Source organism: Prosopis cineraria, unplaced genomic scaffold, assembly GCF_029017545.1.
Source record: "Prosopis cineraria cultivar Desert tree isolate PC_DT_omini unplaced genomic scaffold, ASM2901754v1 PC13, whole genome shotgun sequence".
In the NCBI taxonomy this organism is placed as follows: Eukaryota; Viridiplantae; Streptophyta; class Magnoliopsida; order Fabales; family Fabaceae; genus Prosopis; species Prosopis cineraria.
Genome location: NW_026555344.1, coordinates 23,526,663 through 23,540,839, shown reverse-complemented (window position 1 = coordinate 23,540,839; position 14,177 = coordinate 23,526,663). Strand labels below are relative to the sequence as shown.

Genomic DNA, 14,177 nt, shown 5'->3' with positions numbered 1-14,177 from the left:
TGGCACTTTCTCATTGGTTGAGTAATAATTCTTATGCTCATATGTATATTCTCATGCTTTGCACTTAAGAAATTGATATATCTCATCCTTTAGCCATTTAGCATGCCACTCTTGTCTAAAATTCCCTTCTTCCACTTCTTTGACCAATTGATACAAATCCAAGTGCACATGTGTCACCCATATCACATAATGAACAAAATTAATCAAATAAATACATGTGACATAATAATTCATATTTAGGAACATGAAATTAATTATTTAGATAGGAGATAAATAATAAAATGAAATCCAAGTTCTGTCTCACATGAAAACCAATGCACACACACGTGCACAAAACTCTAATTAGGTTAACAAAGTCAACAACCCTAATTTTATGATTTTTAATTAATATCTCCCAAATCACATGAAATTTTCAAAATCTAATTTCATATTCATTTTCCTAGGTATCAAACACATTTGTTCTAATTTTATTGTACATTTTGCCAAAATTCAAATTTTTAGACTAAATTACCCGTAGTACATAACTTTGCCACTTAGGCTATTTTATCACAATTAAGACAACAAATGCATCAAAGCGGGGAATATTACATGTAAAATGAGTCCTAAATGAGTATATAAAGTGTGTAAGTAATGTTTTTTATGAATTTTTCTACACTTATCTTTTGCACTTTGAGCAAAATAATGATAAAAGAAGCTCTCTTCCCAAGAAAAACAAACCAAATAAAGAAAAACAATGCTCACAATTACCAAATCACTAGCTCATGAACTCCTACAACTTATCAATCAATGCAGCAGCAATTAGGAAAAAATTATACACCTCAAAAATAAACCCTTACCAAGAATTAATTTCAAAAAATAAGCCTTAGTAGGTCAAGTTTTATACTCTTCACTCAAAGGGCGTTCAATTTCATTTAAGTTTCCTTAGGACAAACCCTACCATAGGCTTGTGGCCCTTCTATATCTCTACCACTAAAATAGCACTTGCAATTAAGAATCAAGTGGACTTTATTATATCGTAATATGGCTTATGAAATAATAACTAAGGGAATGCATGTGAGAAGATAGGGTTAGCATCAAGATAATGCTTTGGCCGAATGAAATATATCCTACTATGAAAAGCATAACAAAGTTCAATTGAGTGCAATCTTAACACAATAAGGGTGAAGAGAAATGACAAAAATGAATGTAAAAGAGCTAGGCGAATTCATTATCCTTTTTTCTTTCTTTTTCACCTTCTTTTATTTTATCTCTTCTTTTTTTAAGAAACTTTGTTTCTTCATTTTCACTATTTTTTCAATCTTTCTTTGCTTTTCTATTTCTTTTTTCTTTTTTCATTGTTTTCCCCTAACTCTTCTTGTGGACAATGAAAAATAATGAATATAATGATATGACAATGAAAGATATAAAGTAATAGATAGAAAAATGACAATTGACATCCATTCACTTGATCTATAGCATGCAATGCACATTTGTAAGACATAAGAATATAACATGCATCCCATGGTGAAATAGAGTGAATATTTTTTAAGAGAATCAAACTAGAGGCTCAAAGTAGCTAATAAAGGATAATCAATAATAAAGGGTTGGCTATTTGACTCTTGGCTATTTTTTATAAATGCCATCTATCATTTTCCATCAAGCAAGTGCATGAAATGTGGCCTCAAATAAGAAGTAGGACAAATTCTAGAGGATATCATCACTAAGAAAACTAATCACACATAATAATGTTTTGGCTTCTTCCAACAAGGGGTAATGTACCACTCTTATCATTAATTCAAGGTAAAAGAATGCTTACTTCACACCTATTCAATCCTAAAAAATACTACATCTCAAGTATTAAATCATGCATTGTCATCAATATATACATAAACTAATGATATGATAAGGTAAGATCAATATGGATGCATGCATAACAAAAATTCAAGTATAGAATTTTTTTCCTTAAAAAAATAACAAATAAAACACAAACAAAAAAAAACAAAGCAAGTAAATTCTACTTTTTCCTACTAGGTTGCTCCCCCCATACTTGAACTATATCTAATCAATAAATATATCAAACAAAGCAAGGTAAAAGCTTAAGTTAGAGAGATACAACCTTATGTGGTGACTCAAAATAAGTGGTGGAATCTCTAATGATGAAATTGAGCTCCTTCTGTAAGCATTGATTGAAAAATTCTCAATTGAAGACATCAAGAGGCTTAGACTCAATTAGAAAAGGTCTAAAAGATAAGCAACAAAATAATGACCTTGCATAATAAGAAAATCAAACACCTTAATCCATGGATTTAAATCAAGTGGTGAATGAATAAATGCACCATTAATGAATGGAGGGAAAGTAATAAAATTCAATTCAAACGACTCCCTTTTATTGTCCTGTGCAAGATCACATGAAATGATCACTTTTGATGAGTTAAGAACAAGCTCTTCATTTATGTGAGGAACATCTTGAAGCTCCAAAGCTTGAACTTATTGAATTCATTCTTTAATAGTAATCACGACCTCTTCACTTTCAAAAACAAATCATTCAAATTCATGATAGTTCTTGGCCATATCACTTTGTGGACCTATAAAATCAACCAAAGAACCTTCGTCAAGCATGTTTTGATCTAAAGAAAATAAATTCAATTAAGAGAAAAAAGTTCCTTAACAAACCATGCATAAATTGTGAACATCACAAGTACAAGAAAGCAAGGAAGACAAACTATCACCAAAAGTATCATGAAAAGTAATGGACGAATTATACAAGTCAACCTCCTTGACTTCTTGAGCTACTTTGAATTCCTTGTTCAAGTCCTCACTACTTGCCATGGTCCCCTCTAATATGCTAAGAAAATGTACTACCTTAAGGTTTTCAAGAGGAAACTTTTCCTCCAATGGCTTGGGAATGTCTTAGACACCAAGCTTGAGTGGAGAAAATTATTCAGAATTAGCCCCTTTAGTGTGTATACCTACATCACAAGAAATAATACCATTCTTATGCCTATGAAGTTTAAGCATAGTAGACATTTTATCATCATTTAATAATTCATGAGACAAGGTATTTTCAAGCATGCATCAACACCTAAACAATTTTGGCATACAAAAGTATCAATGCAAGAGCAAAAGATATAAGTGTAGCAAGTTTAGATTCATGAGTAAGGGAAATGCATAGTGCTCAATAGCTTTATCAAGCAAAATGTCAATGGCATTAACATCAAGTAGGGAATAATCCTCAAAAGGCCTCTTCATTGCCTCAGATCTTGAAATTAATTTGTCATCCTTAAATTTTAAAATCAAGGTACCATTATCGTATCAATTAAAATATGGGCTGTTCTCATGAAAGGTCTACTAAGAATCAACACATCATCCTCTTTTCCCCCTTTAGACATGTCTAGCACATAGAAATTACTTAAAAATAGCAAGTCTTTTACACTAACAATCAAATCCTCAACCATACCATATAGTTTTCTCAAAGTCCTATCCGCTAGTTAGCATATCATTGGGATCTTATGCATGCAATCATGCTTCAAAGAAGTGTAAATGGACAAAATCATGACATTGATAGCTACCCAAAATCAACTAAAGTAAACATGGTATTTCCTATTCTGCATGAAATGGTAAAAGAACCTAAATCTTCACACTTGATTGGTAATTGGGGTTTCATTATCACACTAATAGAAGAAGGTAATTGAACCATAGTATCAAGTGTAAATCTTCTCTTGTTAATACAACAATCCTTAAGAAATTTCACATATTTTGGAATTTTTTTCACAACATCAAGAAGAGGAATATTCACATAAATTTTATTAAAGTAATCTATTACTTATTTGTCATGAACCCTTTTTGGTTGATGCTTGATCACTTTGGCTTATGGAAATAGACGTTTTATCAATATTTCTTGCTCTTTCTTGGCCTCATCTTCCTTTTTCCCTCTTACACCAATTTTGAAATTTTCATTCTACTATGTCCTTTGCATTTTTGTGGTAGTTTTTCCACCTCAAATCCTTAATATTCTCCTTATCATCATCATCCCTATATAAAAGAACATTAGCAATACTAAGAAAAAGCTTGTAAAGATAAGTCATTATGAAAGGAATCATCATACATAACTATAACCTCCCCCTGTTTTCTTTCCTTCTCAACATTTTCACCTACTTCCTTATCATTTCTTAGAGTTATAGCATTAATAGTTGCTTTTGGGTTAGCAATCGCGTTGTTGGAATGTATAGGTGCTTATGCGTTAGATGAACTAACATGATTAGAAAACATGCACATTTGAGACGTTAAAGCATCAACTTTGTTATGAAAATTATCATAGGCTCCCCTAAACATGTTATTCATCTCTACCATTTACTTAGCTAGGAATTGCACCTAATTAGAAGTACTAAAAGAAGGAAATTCAATGGGAATTTGCCTATTAGAGTTAGAGTTGAAGGCATTACCTCTTTCATTGATAAGAATTAGAATTACCATCTTGAAAGTAAGATGGAGGGTCATGACCTTGAGCATCAAGGAATGGTCCCATTGATTAGCTCTTATTCAAAGATCTACTTAAGATAGCATAGGAAAAATTGGAATGATTCCTCTAAGAAGAATTGTAAGTGTTCCCAAAGTTTCCTTAATTTCTTTGGTTCCCTCTCTCATTAAACATAGCACTAACTTGAAAATGTTCAAACTTAATAGGGCAATTATACTCAACATGCATGGGAGAATCACAAAAAGGTTCATGAAAAAGAAACTAGAGCTTGAGAAAAAGCACCTACATTGCTTACATTTTGAACTTAGCTCAATTGGGAAGCCAACATCATACCAATCTTCAAGGCTAAAATATCCAATTAATTATCATCCAATATGTTAGACATTGAATTTACCTTCCTTTCTCTTGTTCTATATTGAGTACCATTGGTTGCCATCTTCTCTATCAACTCCCAAGCCTTATGTTAAATCAATTAAAACACCCCCACTAGCAACATTTATGTAAACCTTATCCTTTTCACAAAGTCCTTCATAGAAATATTGTACAAGATTCTTACTAGAAATTTGATGATGAGGGCACTTAGCAAGTAACCCTTGGAACCTTATCCAATATTCATAGAAAGATTTATCAACACTTTGTTCAATCTCATAAATTTGTTTCCTTAAATTTGTAACTTTAAAAAAGGGAAAGAACTTTTCTAAAAATAATCTTCTAAGTTCAGCTATATAAAAACTCTAATGTGGGAGGGATAATTGAACTACCAGTCTTTGGCTAGGCTTTCAAGGGAGAAGACAAAAGCTTTAGTCTGCACATCATCAACATTAACATTAATGGGTTTCATAGTATCACACACAAGAAATAGAGTATGTAAGAAACTATAGCAATCCTCACCCAGTAATCCATGGAACTTTAACAACGCATTTATCAATAAAGGTTTAAGTTCAAACAAGTTCAAATTAGGAGCCATGTACAACCTATAAGGATTACCATTCCAATTAAGGGAACTCAATTGCCGAATGGATCTCCCACTTGAGGATTATGCATTCCTACAAATTCTCTATTTATGTGTGCATCATCATGTAAGTTATGACCCACATTCCTATTGTTACCATTGTTTTTTCCTAACCTTTGGCCATTCCCTTGACCTAGAAGTAGATTTACCCTATTCATTAATGAATTGACCACTAAATGATTATCAACTTGAGGTTGTGACCTCTGAGTTTCCAAAGAGTTCTTTTAATCTCAAGGTCTACTTCAACAAATGTATTAGAGTTGGCACATATCATAAACCAATGAATTCAGCTAAGAGTAAGATGGAAAAAAAACAACACAAGACTCAAATTAGAGAAAAATGTACCCTAAATTAGCTCTTGATATAACATTCAAAAATCAACTAAACTAAACCACAAAAGCAAAGGAAATTTTTTTTTTACTCAACAACAATCAAATTATCACACACAAACAAAAATCACTAAAAATTAAAAGAGGAAAGAGTTAGAAATTGTCATTTGAAGAAACTTTACTTGTTCTAGAAATTATGCAAATGGCTCTCTTGAGACATTGAAATTTTGAATTTTGTAGTAGCAAATCCACACAAGAAGTTTCCCTGAAAATTTTATGAGAGACATAAGAGATATAAAGGACAATCATATAAAAATTCTAGCTTAAAATTTAGCAATTCTAACCTAGTAATCTATGAAAATTTGGCAAAGCATTGATCAATAAAGATTTAAGTTCAGAGAAGTTCACATTATGAGCCATGTACAACCCATAATCCCATAAGAATTATCATTCCAATTAAGAGAAGTCAATTGCCTAGAATGGATCTCTCATCCAGGATTATGCATTCCTACAAATTTCCTATTGATGTGTGCATCATGCAAGTTTTGACCCACATTCCTATTGTTACCACTATTATTTCCTAACCCTTGGCCATTGCCTTGACCTAAAAGTGGATCTACCCTATCCATTAATGAATTGACCACTAAATGATTATCAACTTAAGGTTGTGACCTCTTGAGTTTCTAAAGAGTACTTTCAATCTTGAGGTCTACTTTTAACAAATGTATTAGGGTTGGCACATGTCATAAATTAAAGAATTCAACTAAGAGTAAGACAAACAAAAAACACAAGACTCACATAAAAGAAAAATGCACCCTAAATTAGCTCTAGATACAAGAATAAAAAATCAACTACATTGAACCACAAAAGCAAAGGAAATTTTTTATTCACTCAAATACAATCAAATTATCACACACAAACAAAAATTAGTAAAACTAAAAGAGAAAAAAGTTAGAAATGGTCATTTGAAGAAACTTTACTTGTTCTAGAAGTTTTGTAAACGGTTCTCTAGAGATATTGCACTTTTGGATTTTGTAACAATAAATCCACACAAGAAATTCCCTAAAAATTTTATGAGAGATAGAAGAGATATACAGGACAACGATATAAAAATTCCAGCTCAAAATTCCTTCCCAGTTGTTCCTAGAATTTTTCATAGTTTGCTCCAAAGTTTTGGAGAAACAGAGTTTCATCCAAATGACCTTATAAGCTTCCAACAAACTTTCCAGCAAGATAAAGGTAGAATTAAATAAAATAATAAACATAAGAAATAATTCCAAGAAAATAAGGAATAGTATGAGACATGAGGCAAACAATTTGGACACACGGTGTGAAAATTATGCCCACTTAAAATTGCTTAAGGTTTTGAGAATCTATTGTAACGGCTCCTTGGACCTTGTTAGCTTATAAAATGTGCACAAAACTATTTCCACGTCCAAAATTGACCAAACTAGTTTTAAAATGAATCTAAGGGATATAGCTTTCAAATGAACAAATTTAAAGTCCAAACTATTCCCAACTTTCTCCTAGTCAATTTTAAAATTAAAGATAGAAATATTGGAAACATAGCATTATCAAGCTTTACACTAGAAGAATGAAAATGCACATAAATTTTTTTTCTTTTTCAAACTTTTTGACACAAAACAAAAAAGTCATAGAGACATACTCCAAAATAAAATGGCAAAGAAAACAAATTAAAACACTAAGTAAACCTTCCTAAGAGTTAAACCTAGCCTCCTTAGCAATGGCACCAAATTTCGATGGAGCGTAGCCACTTAACCCTTAAAATTAATTCTAGAACTAACCTAAATGTAGTATTTAGGCCAACCCTAGGTCTTCTCATAAGAAGGTGATTTAATCTTCCTAGGAAAATTAACTTGGTGAATAGATTAACCAAATGAGTGAAATTGTTACCTAATTATCTAAGGAATTAAAATTGCAAACTAACCTAAAGTGTGATTAGTGAATTCCCTTATTAAAGTAGGAAACCTAAGGTATCATTGATGGAGGAATCCTAGCTTCTAAATGATAATGGTACCTTACTCAACTTCTCTCCGTTGGCTGAAAAAAGAGATTACTCAAGATATCCTAAGCAATCTAGCCTTACTAATTCAATTCCTTAAGTGCTAATTATAAGTCCCTTAAGTAACCTTACTAGCTTATCTTCAAGATTAACCAAGTGTTTGATTAAATCTCCTCTCTTTATGCCATAGTCAAAGCTATACCCAAGCACAAAACCATGCAACTTGAGCATTTTGATAAACATTTACTAAACAATTACATACTAAGTTAATGCAAGACATTCACCATTGGAAAATCACATATTACAATGCAATATCCATAGTAGCCAAAATCTCCAGCAATAAAAGAAGAAATTCAAGTCAACAAACTTGTTTCAACACAAATATTTACAATCCAACCATGAAACTAGAGTCAAATTGAACTACAATCAATCATAGTCATACTCTATTAATGAAATTGTAACAAGATGAGAAATAAGTTGAGCTAAGCTAAATGTAGTCTTCAATGCTCCTCTTCAACCAACTCCTCCTAGGATTCCATAGAGAATTTAGCTAGAGAACATCAAGAATGCCTTACTCTACTAGGAACTAGACATAGACATAGTCAAGTAGAGCTATAAAGAAATGGTGGAATTAAGCTTCAAATCTCCTTATAAATGGTAGGGATAGGTTCAACCAAGTGAGAGGAATGGAATGGTGAGTGGTTTTGTAGAGGTTTAATGGCTAGAACTGGAGATGGAGTGGCTGGAAAAATAAGGTTTCTAGAGAGAAGGAGGAGAAAATGAAGAATAAGATGAACTAGAGAGAAAACAGAAGAGATGAATGAGTGTGTGTTTAAATGAGTGTTTGAATCTGAATTTTAATGAAAAGGGACGTGCAAAATGGTTTGATCAATTTGATCCCATTATTAAAAATAAAAGAAAAAAATTAAAAAAGCTAGAGGGCTTTACACTATGTGCACATGGCCTTAGGTGGTATTTTCTCATTAGTTGGGTGATAATTCATATGATCATATGAATATTTCCATGCTTTACACTTAAAAAATCTGATTTATCCCATCTTTATCCATTTAGCATGCCATTATTGTCCAAAATTTCCTACTTGCACTTTCTTGACCAATTGATACAAGTCTAAGTTCACGTGTCACTTATGTCACATAAAGAATAAAGTTGATCAAATAAATGCATGTGACATAATAATTTATATTTACAAACATGAAATTAATTATTTAGATGAGAGATAAATAAGAAAATGAAATCCAAGGGCTGCCTTATGTGAAAATTAATATGCGCACACATGCACAAAACCCTAATTAGGTCAACAAAGACAACAACCCTAATTTTAGGATTTTTAATTAATATCTCCCAAGCCACATTGAATTTTCAAAATCTAATTTTATATTCATTCTCTCAGGAATCAAATACATTTAGACTAATTTTATTGTACATTTTTTTGAAAGTCAAATTTTTGGACCAAAATACCCTAATGCATAACTTTATCCCGTAGGCCATTTTTTCACAATTAAGACTACAAATGCACTAGAGTGGGAAATATAACATGTAAAATGGGTCCTAATTGTGTAGATAGAGTATGTAAATAATTTGTCTTATCAACTAGTCTACCTTGGTGCTTAACCCTCTCTCCTTAATCTTTATCACTTAGCAATACATTATGTCTCTAGACAATTAGCCTTATATCAATCATCATGTCTTGCAACTCCTCTAATAGTTCATCACACCTATCCCTCAGTTGTGACTCTACCAACTAAACTTTTGGCATTGGTTCCTCCTTATTCACCGATACACATCTAGCTCAAGTACCTCTCCTTATTATCTATTTCTTCCCTCCTAAGGATGAAAACCATAAAATAAAGTAAGCAAAAGGGAAAGAGTTGTGTAATGATGAAGATAAGTTTCATATCTAAGAATGAATGCAAGAGATAATCACAATTACTAGATCTTGAAACTCGAGAAACTAAAACCAAACTGTAACCTACCCCAATATCCCTATGATATTAGAAAAGATTATCACATTACCCACATTCAATAATTTATTAAAAAGAGAATATTTGTTTTATAAAGTTTGGGATTCTAAAATTTCTTCAAAAACATTTGAAACTATTAAAAGTATCATTACATTGCACAACAAAAGCTAATGAGATGCCTACATAGCCCTCACTACATGAAAACGGAACAAAACACAACTTCAAAAAAGGGACATACGCCACAGCATGTGTCATATGCATTGCAGTACTTGGTATAGAGCCATAGGTTCCCTTTCCATGTCAAGCACTACGACACACATGATAAATTTTTATGGTCATATGATAGTTCACAGATATGAATTTTTGACATACACCATTTTCATATACGATATCTAATCAAAGTGATTCAAACACCCACATGAAACTTATTTGATAAGCTATCTAATAAGATAAGTTTGGATATGATCCAATGATCTGATCTCAATTTGAACACCCAGGTGTAAAAAGTTACTTTTCTGAAAAATTCAAGAATGCAAAGCATTCAAACGTGACATTTTGTCCTATTAGACCACTTTAGAACTAGAACTAAGTCTATAAGGACTAATTACACCTGATTGACCAACAGTGTCATCATCTACATACTTACACACATATTTGGCCATTAAATAACCCTTTCTACATAAAATAGGGCCTTTTTTCACAATTCATATTTACATACTTTCCCAGCCAAAATCCCTACATAATCACCACTCTTACACATACAAATTTACACATAATTCAATCTTAGCCCAAAAAATCATATTTCACCACTTTTCACACAAACAAGGATAAGATTCACAAAAACATCACATATCATAATCAAATTATGCACATGCATCCTATGGCAACTTAAATCATTTATAGATTTATAACCAAAATAAATTCATTACACACTCTTGTATTAGCACGACTATAGTACCACTATGCCTATCCAAAGCCTTTCCTATTTCCTACCTTACTATTCAAACCTATAAAAATGTAATCACAGGGTGAGATAAATATCTCAATAATAGAATAACTCACTACTACTAACAACCACACATAAATGTAAATAAGTAAAACTTATTTGTAAATAAGTACAACTATATAAACATAAGTTTCTTTTTAGGAAATTGTTTTCATATCAAATTGTCACTACTAGCGTGATCATCTATCATCCAAACCTTTATATCATCCTAATTGCAACCATAGGCTTTATTAGGCTGATAATATACTTCTGATCCTAAGCACACCTTCAATGGTAGAATCACTTATCCATAGGTGTTCTACCCTACTTTTGGACTATGGTTTCCTCCTATCACACATGATCGAGGCATCATTACTCTAGCATTGCATCACATAGATGCTAAGAAGCTCAAATTTCCAACACCATACCCTACTTGAGTACTAAGAAGATAATCTCTAACATCACACCTCATTAGCTACTAAGGAGATGAAATTCTCCAACACTACACCCCATCGGGCATTAAGGAGAATAAATGCCATATGGACTTTCGCTACTTCTCCTTACAAGTGAACTCTTGCCCATATCATGATCATGCTCACATACAAATCACATGTCTATATTTTGATCCACATGTAACCACTTATTTACATATATTTTCAAACTCATTTTCTTAAAACCATTTCCATGCATAAAAACACCAATTTCATAAACATGTACAACTATGAAAAAAATTCAAATAATAATACAATTACTTAAACTATTAAGCTAGATGATTCAAGAAAGTAAGCTATTTGGTTACCTCAACCCTTCTATTACTAGAAAGATTACCCTTAGATTTCTCACACCTATAATCACCACACACTTCTTTTCTAAAGCTCATGCACAACATAATAATTTACACATAAATTAACACTATTAGTCAATTTACAAATTGATCACAAGTGCTAATTATTACTCTTAATCTTAACTAACCACTTATTTCCTTTCACTAGTAAATATAAGCCTCAAGCACCATAATCAACCTTTCTATCACTTCTACATCTTTCAATACATCCCAAATTAGGGCTATTTCAAGCTTACAGCTTTAAAGCCTAATCACTAACTCCCAAACTAGTCAAAAAAACTTAACTCAATTCTTGAGAATCATTTTATTACCAAAAAGTAAGAAATAATCCCCTTAAAACTTCTCCATTCATTTATCTATTACTTATACTAAGAGAAATTAGGGTAGAATTAAAGTTAAAGGTAGTATGAAACTTACCTCTCTCTCTCTCATGTTTCCTCACTCCCTTCCTTCTGAATTTCATAAGCTATCCATGTTAATAACTATCACTTTTTTATGCCATGCACAATAGCACATGTAACATGTGCCAATTCCTACCACTTCTTATTCTTTCTCGATTTGAAAGAAATTAGGAAGTATTGATCAAAGAATATCTTCTTGAACTCCTCCCAAATTCAAACGAACACTACTGATAGGTCTTACAATTCTTAACACCTCTTTGCAGTCTTGACCAACTGCACTATGGCAAGGACACATTTTTGCTCAGTAGCACAGACTACCACTTCGAAGATGGTCTCCAATCACTCAATCCATAACTTTGCTTCCCTTCCCTAAATGTAAGTGGGTTGAATCGAATGAAAGTCTTCCAAGCACGATCTATTGATGGATTAGTGTTAGGAACTTGTTGTCTACTACCCAAACTTTGAGATGGTCTAGGCCTACTATATGTTCTTATTGTATTGGGATACCTTGAGCCTCAATTCTCTCTTGTTGTTCTCTACTCTTAAAATTATATCGTGCTTTCACTCTATCTATCTTATATCTACCATTATATCTTTGAGCACTTCCAATAGCTCATCCCTTTTATCTCTTGACTATGATTGAATTGATTGAACTTCTAGCTCTTGTTCCTCATTATAAGCTCGTCTAGAAACAACACTTCTAGCACAAGTACCTCTGCTCATAGTATACAACTTTCTCCCCTCCTAAGGACAAAAAATAAGAAAAGCAAGCATCAAGAATGAACATTGAAAAGTTTCCACAGCTAGGATAAATGCAACAAGAAAGCATAAGAACTAGGTATTAGAATCCAAGAAACTAATACCACAATGTAACCTTCCTTAATTCCTACCACTTATTAGGAGAGATTAACTTCTTTACCACACTACAAACCATATTGTATTAAATATTTTTGTTTGAAAAGCTTGGATCCTAAGACTTATGGTTTTCAAATCATCAAAATCATTTGAAATCCAATATAAAATATCATTTACACAGTAGAAGATTAACAATTTCATTCACCATGCCCAATGCATTTATTTAAAACAACAAAACTAAGTCTAAAAAATAAGGGTATGTAACGACATGTACCACATGCATCACGGTATGTGGCACAAAGCCATAAGCTAGCATCCTCTGTGTCATGCACCATGGAATAATCGTACTATGTATCGTAATACACATGCTAGTTTCTACCACTGTCATTTGATAATTAGTAGCATGAATTTTGGTATGCATCATTTTCACGTATAACATCCAGTTAGAATGATATAAGTATCCACACAAAGCTTATTTCATAAGCTAGCTAATGATATAGGATTGGGCATAATCTAATAGTTCAATCAAAATTTAAACACTCGAGTATCAAAAGTCACTTTTATTAAAATTTCCATGCATTCAAGCGTTCAAATCACACTCATTGTCTCATTAGACCATTCTAAGCCTTGAACAAAATCCAAAAGGACCTAAACACCTATTGAACACAATTCACATCATTCAAATTCATAAATCAAGAATTGGCGACTCAATAGCCTAATTTCACAGCAATCAACTTTTCACCACTTTACTCAAAACACAAGTTCAGTCACATTTTCCATAATTTCACTATAATTTCTCATATTTACACATTCACAATACATTCTAAGCTAAATCTTAGCCCTTGGTTATTGTTTCACCATATATTCAAACATATAGGCTAAGATCCACAAAATCACCACAGCTCTCAACATATCACAACTATACACATACATGAAAATTCCTACAGCAACTTCATATACAATAATACAAAAGAAAGGTTCATTACACAAGCTTCATGAATACACAGCTTTCACAACTTTAAGCTGGTCCTATCTTTTTCATTTTACTCGACTCACTACTGTATCTTGAAAAATGTAACAAAGGGTGAGATAACATTTCAGTAACAAAATAACTTACTACTATTGATTATCACATGCAACCATATGCAAGTATTACATAATATATAGGTAAACATAGTAGTAATGTAAAATCTCATTTCAAATCACGTGAATATAGCATTTATTCACTTTCACAAGCCATTTTCACCACAGATCATCACTTATAGAAATAATACCATGATCATTTTCAAC

The 14,177-nt window shown here is 32.1% G+C and overlaps 1 protein-coding gene and 1 non-coding gene across 4 annotated transcripts in view; both read left to right on the top strand.

The window, feature by feature from the left end:
- The window catches only part of LOC129290264 (disease resistance protein TAO1-like), a 37,745-nt gene that overhangs the window by 16,313 nt on the left and 7,255 nt on the right, over nt 1–14,177 (top strand). Inside the window, exon 2 of one of the 3 annotated variants that reach the window (XM_054926985.1) lies at nt 12,296–12,516. The exons of the other annotated variants lie outside the window; for them this stretch is intronic. Coding sequence (XP_054782960.1) covers nt 12,296–12,386 — 91 coding nt within the window. The 3' untranslated portion in view covers nt 12,387–12,516. Of the gene's footprint in view, nt 1–12,295; nt 12,517–14,177 lie in introns of those variants that run through there. 3 annotated transcript variants of the gene reach the window in all.
- LOC129291900 (small nucleolar RNA R71) lies at nt 5,018–5,124 on the top strand. The gene has a single exon (XR_008588795.1). It is a non-coding gene; the product is annotated as a small nucleolar RNA R71 (small nucleolar RNA).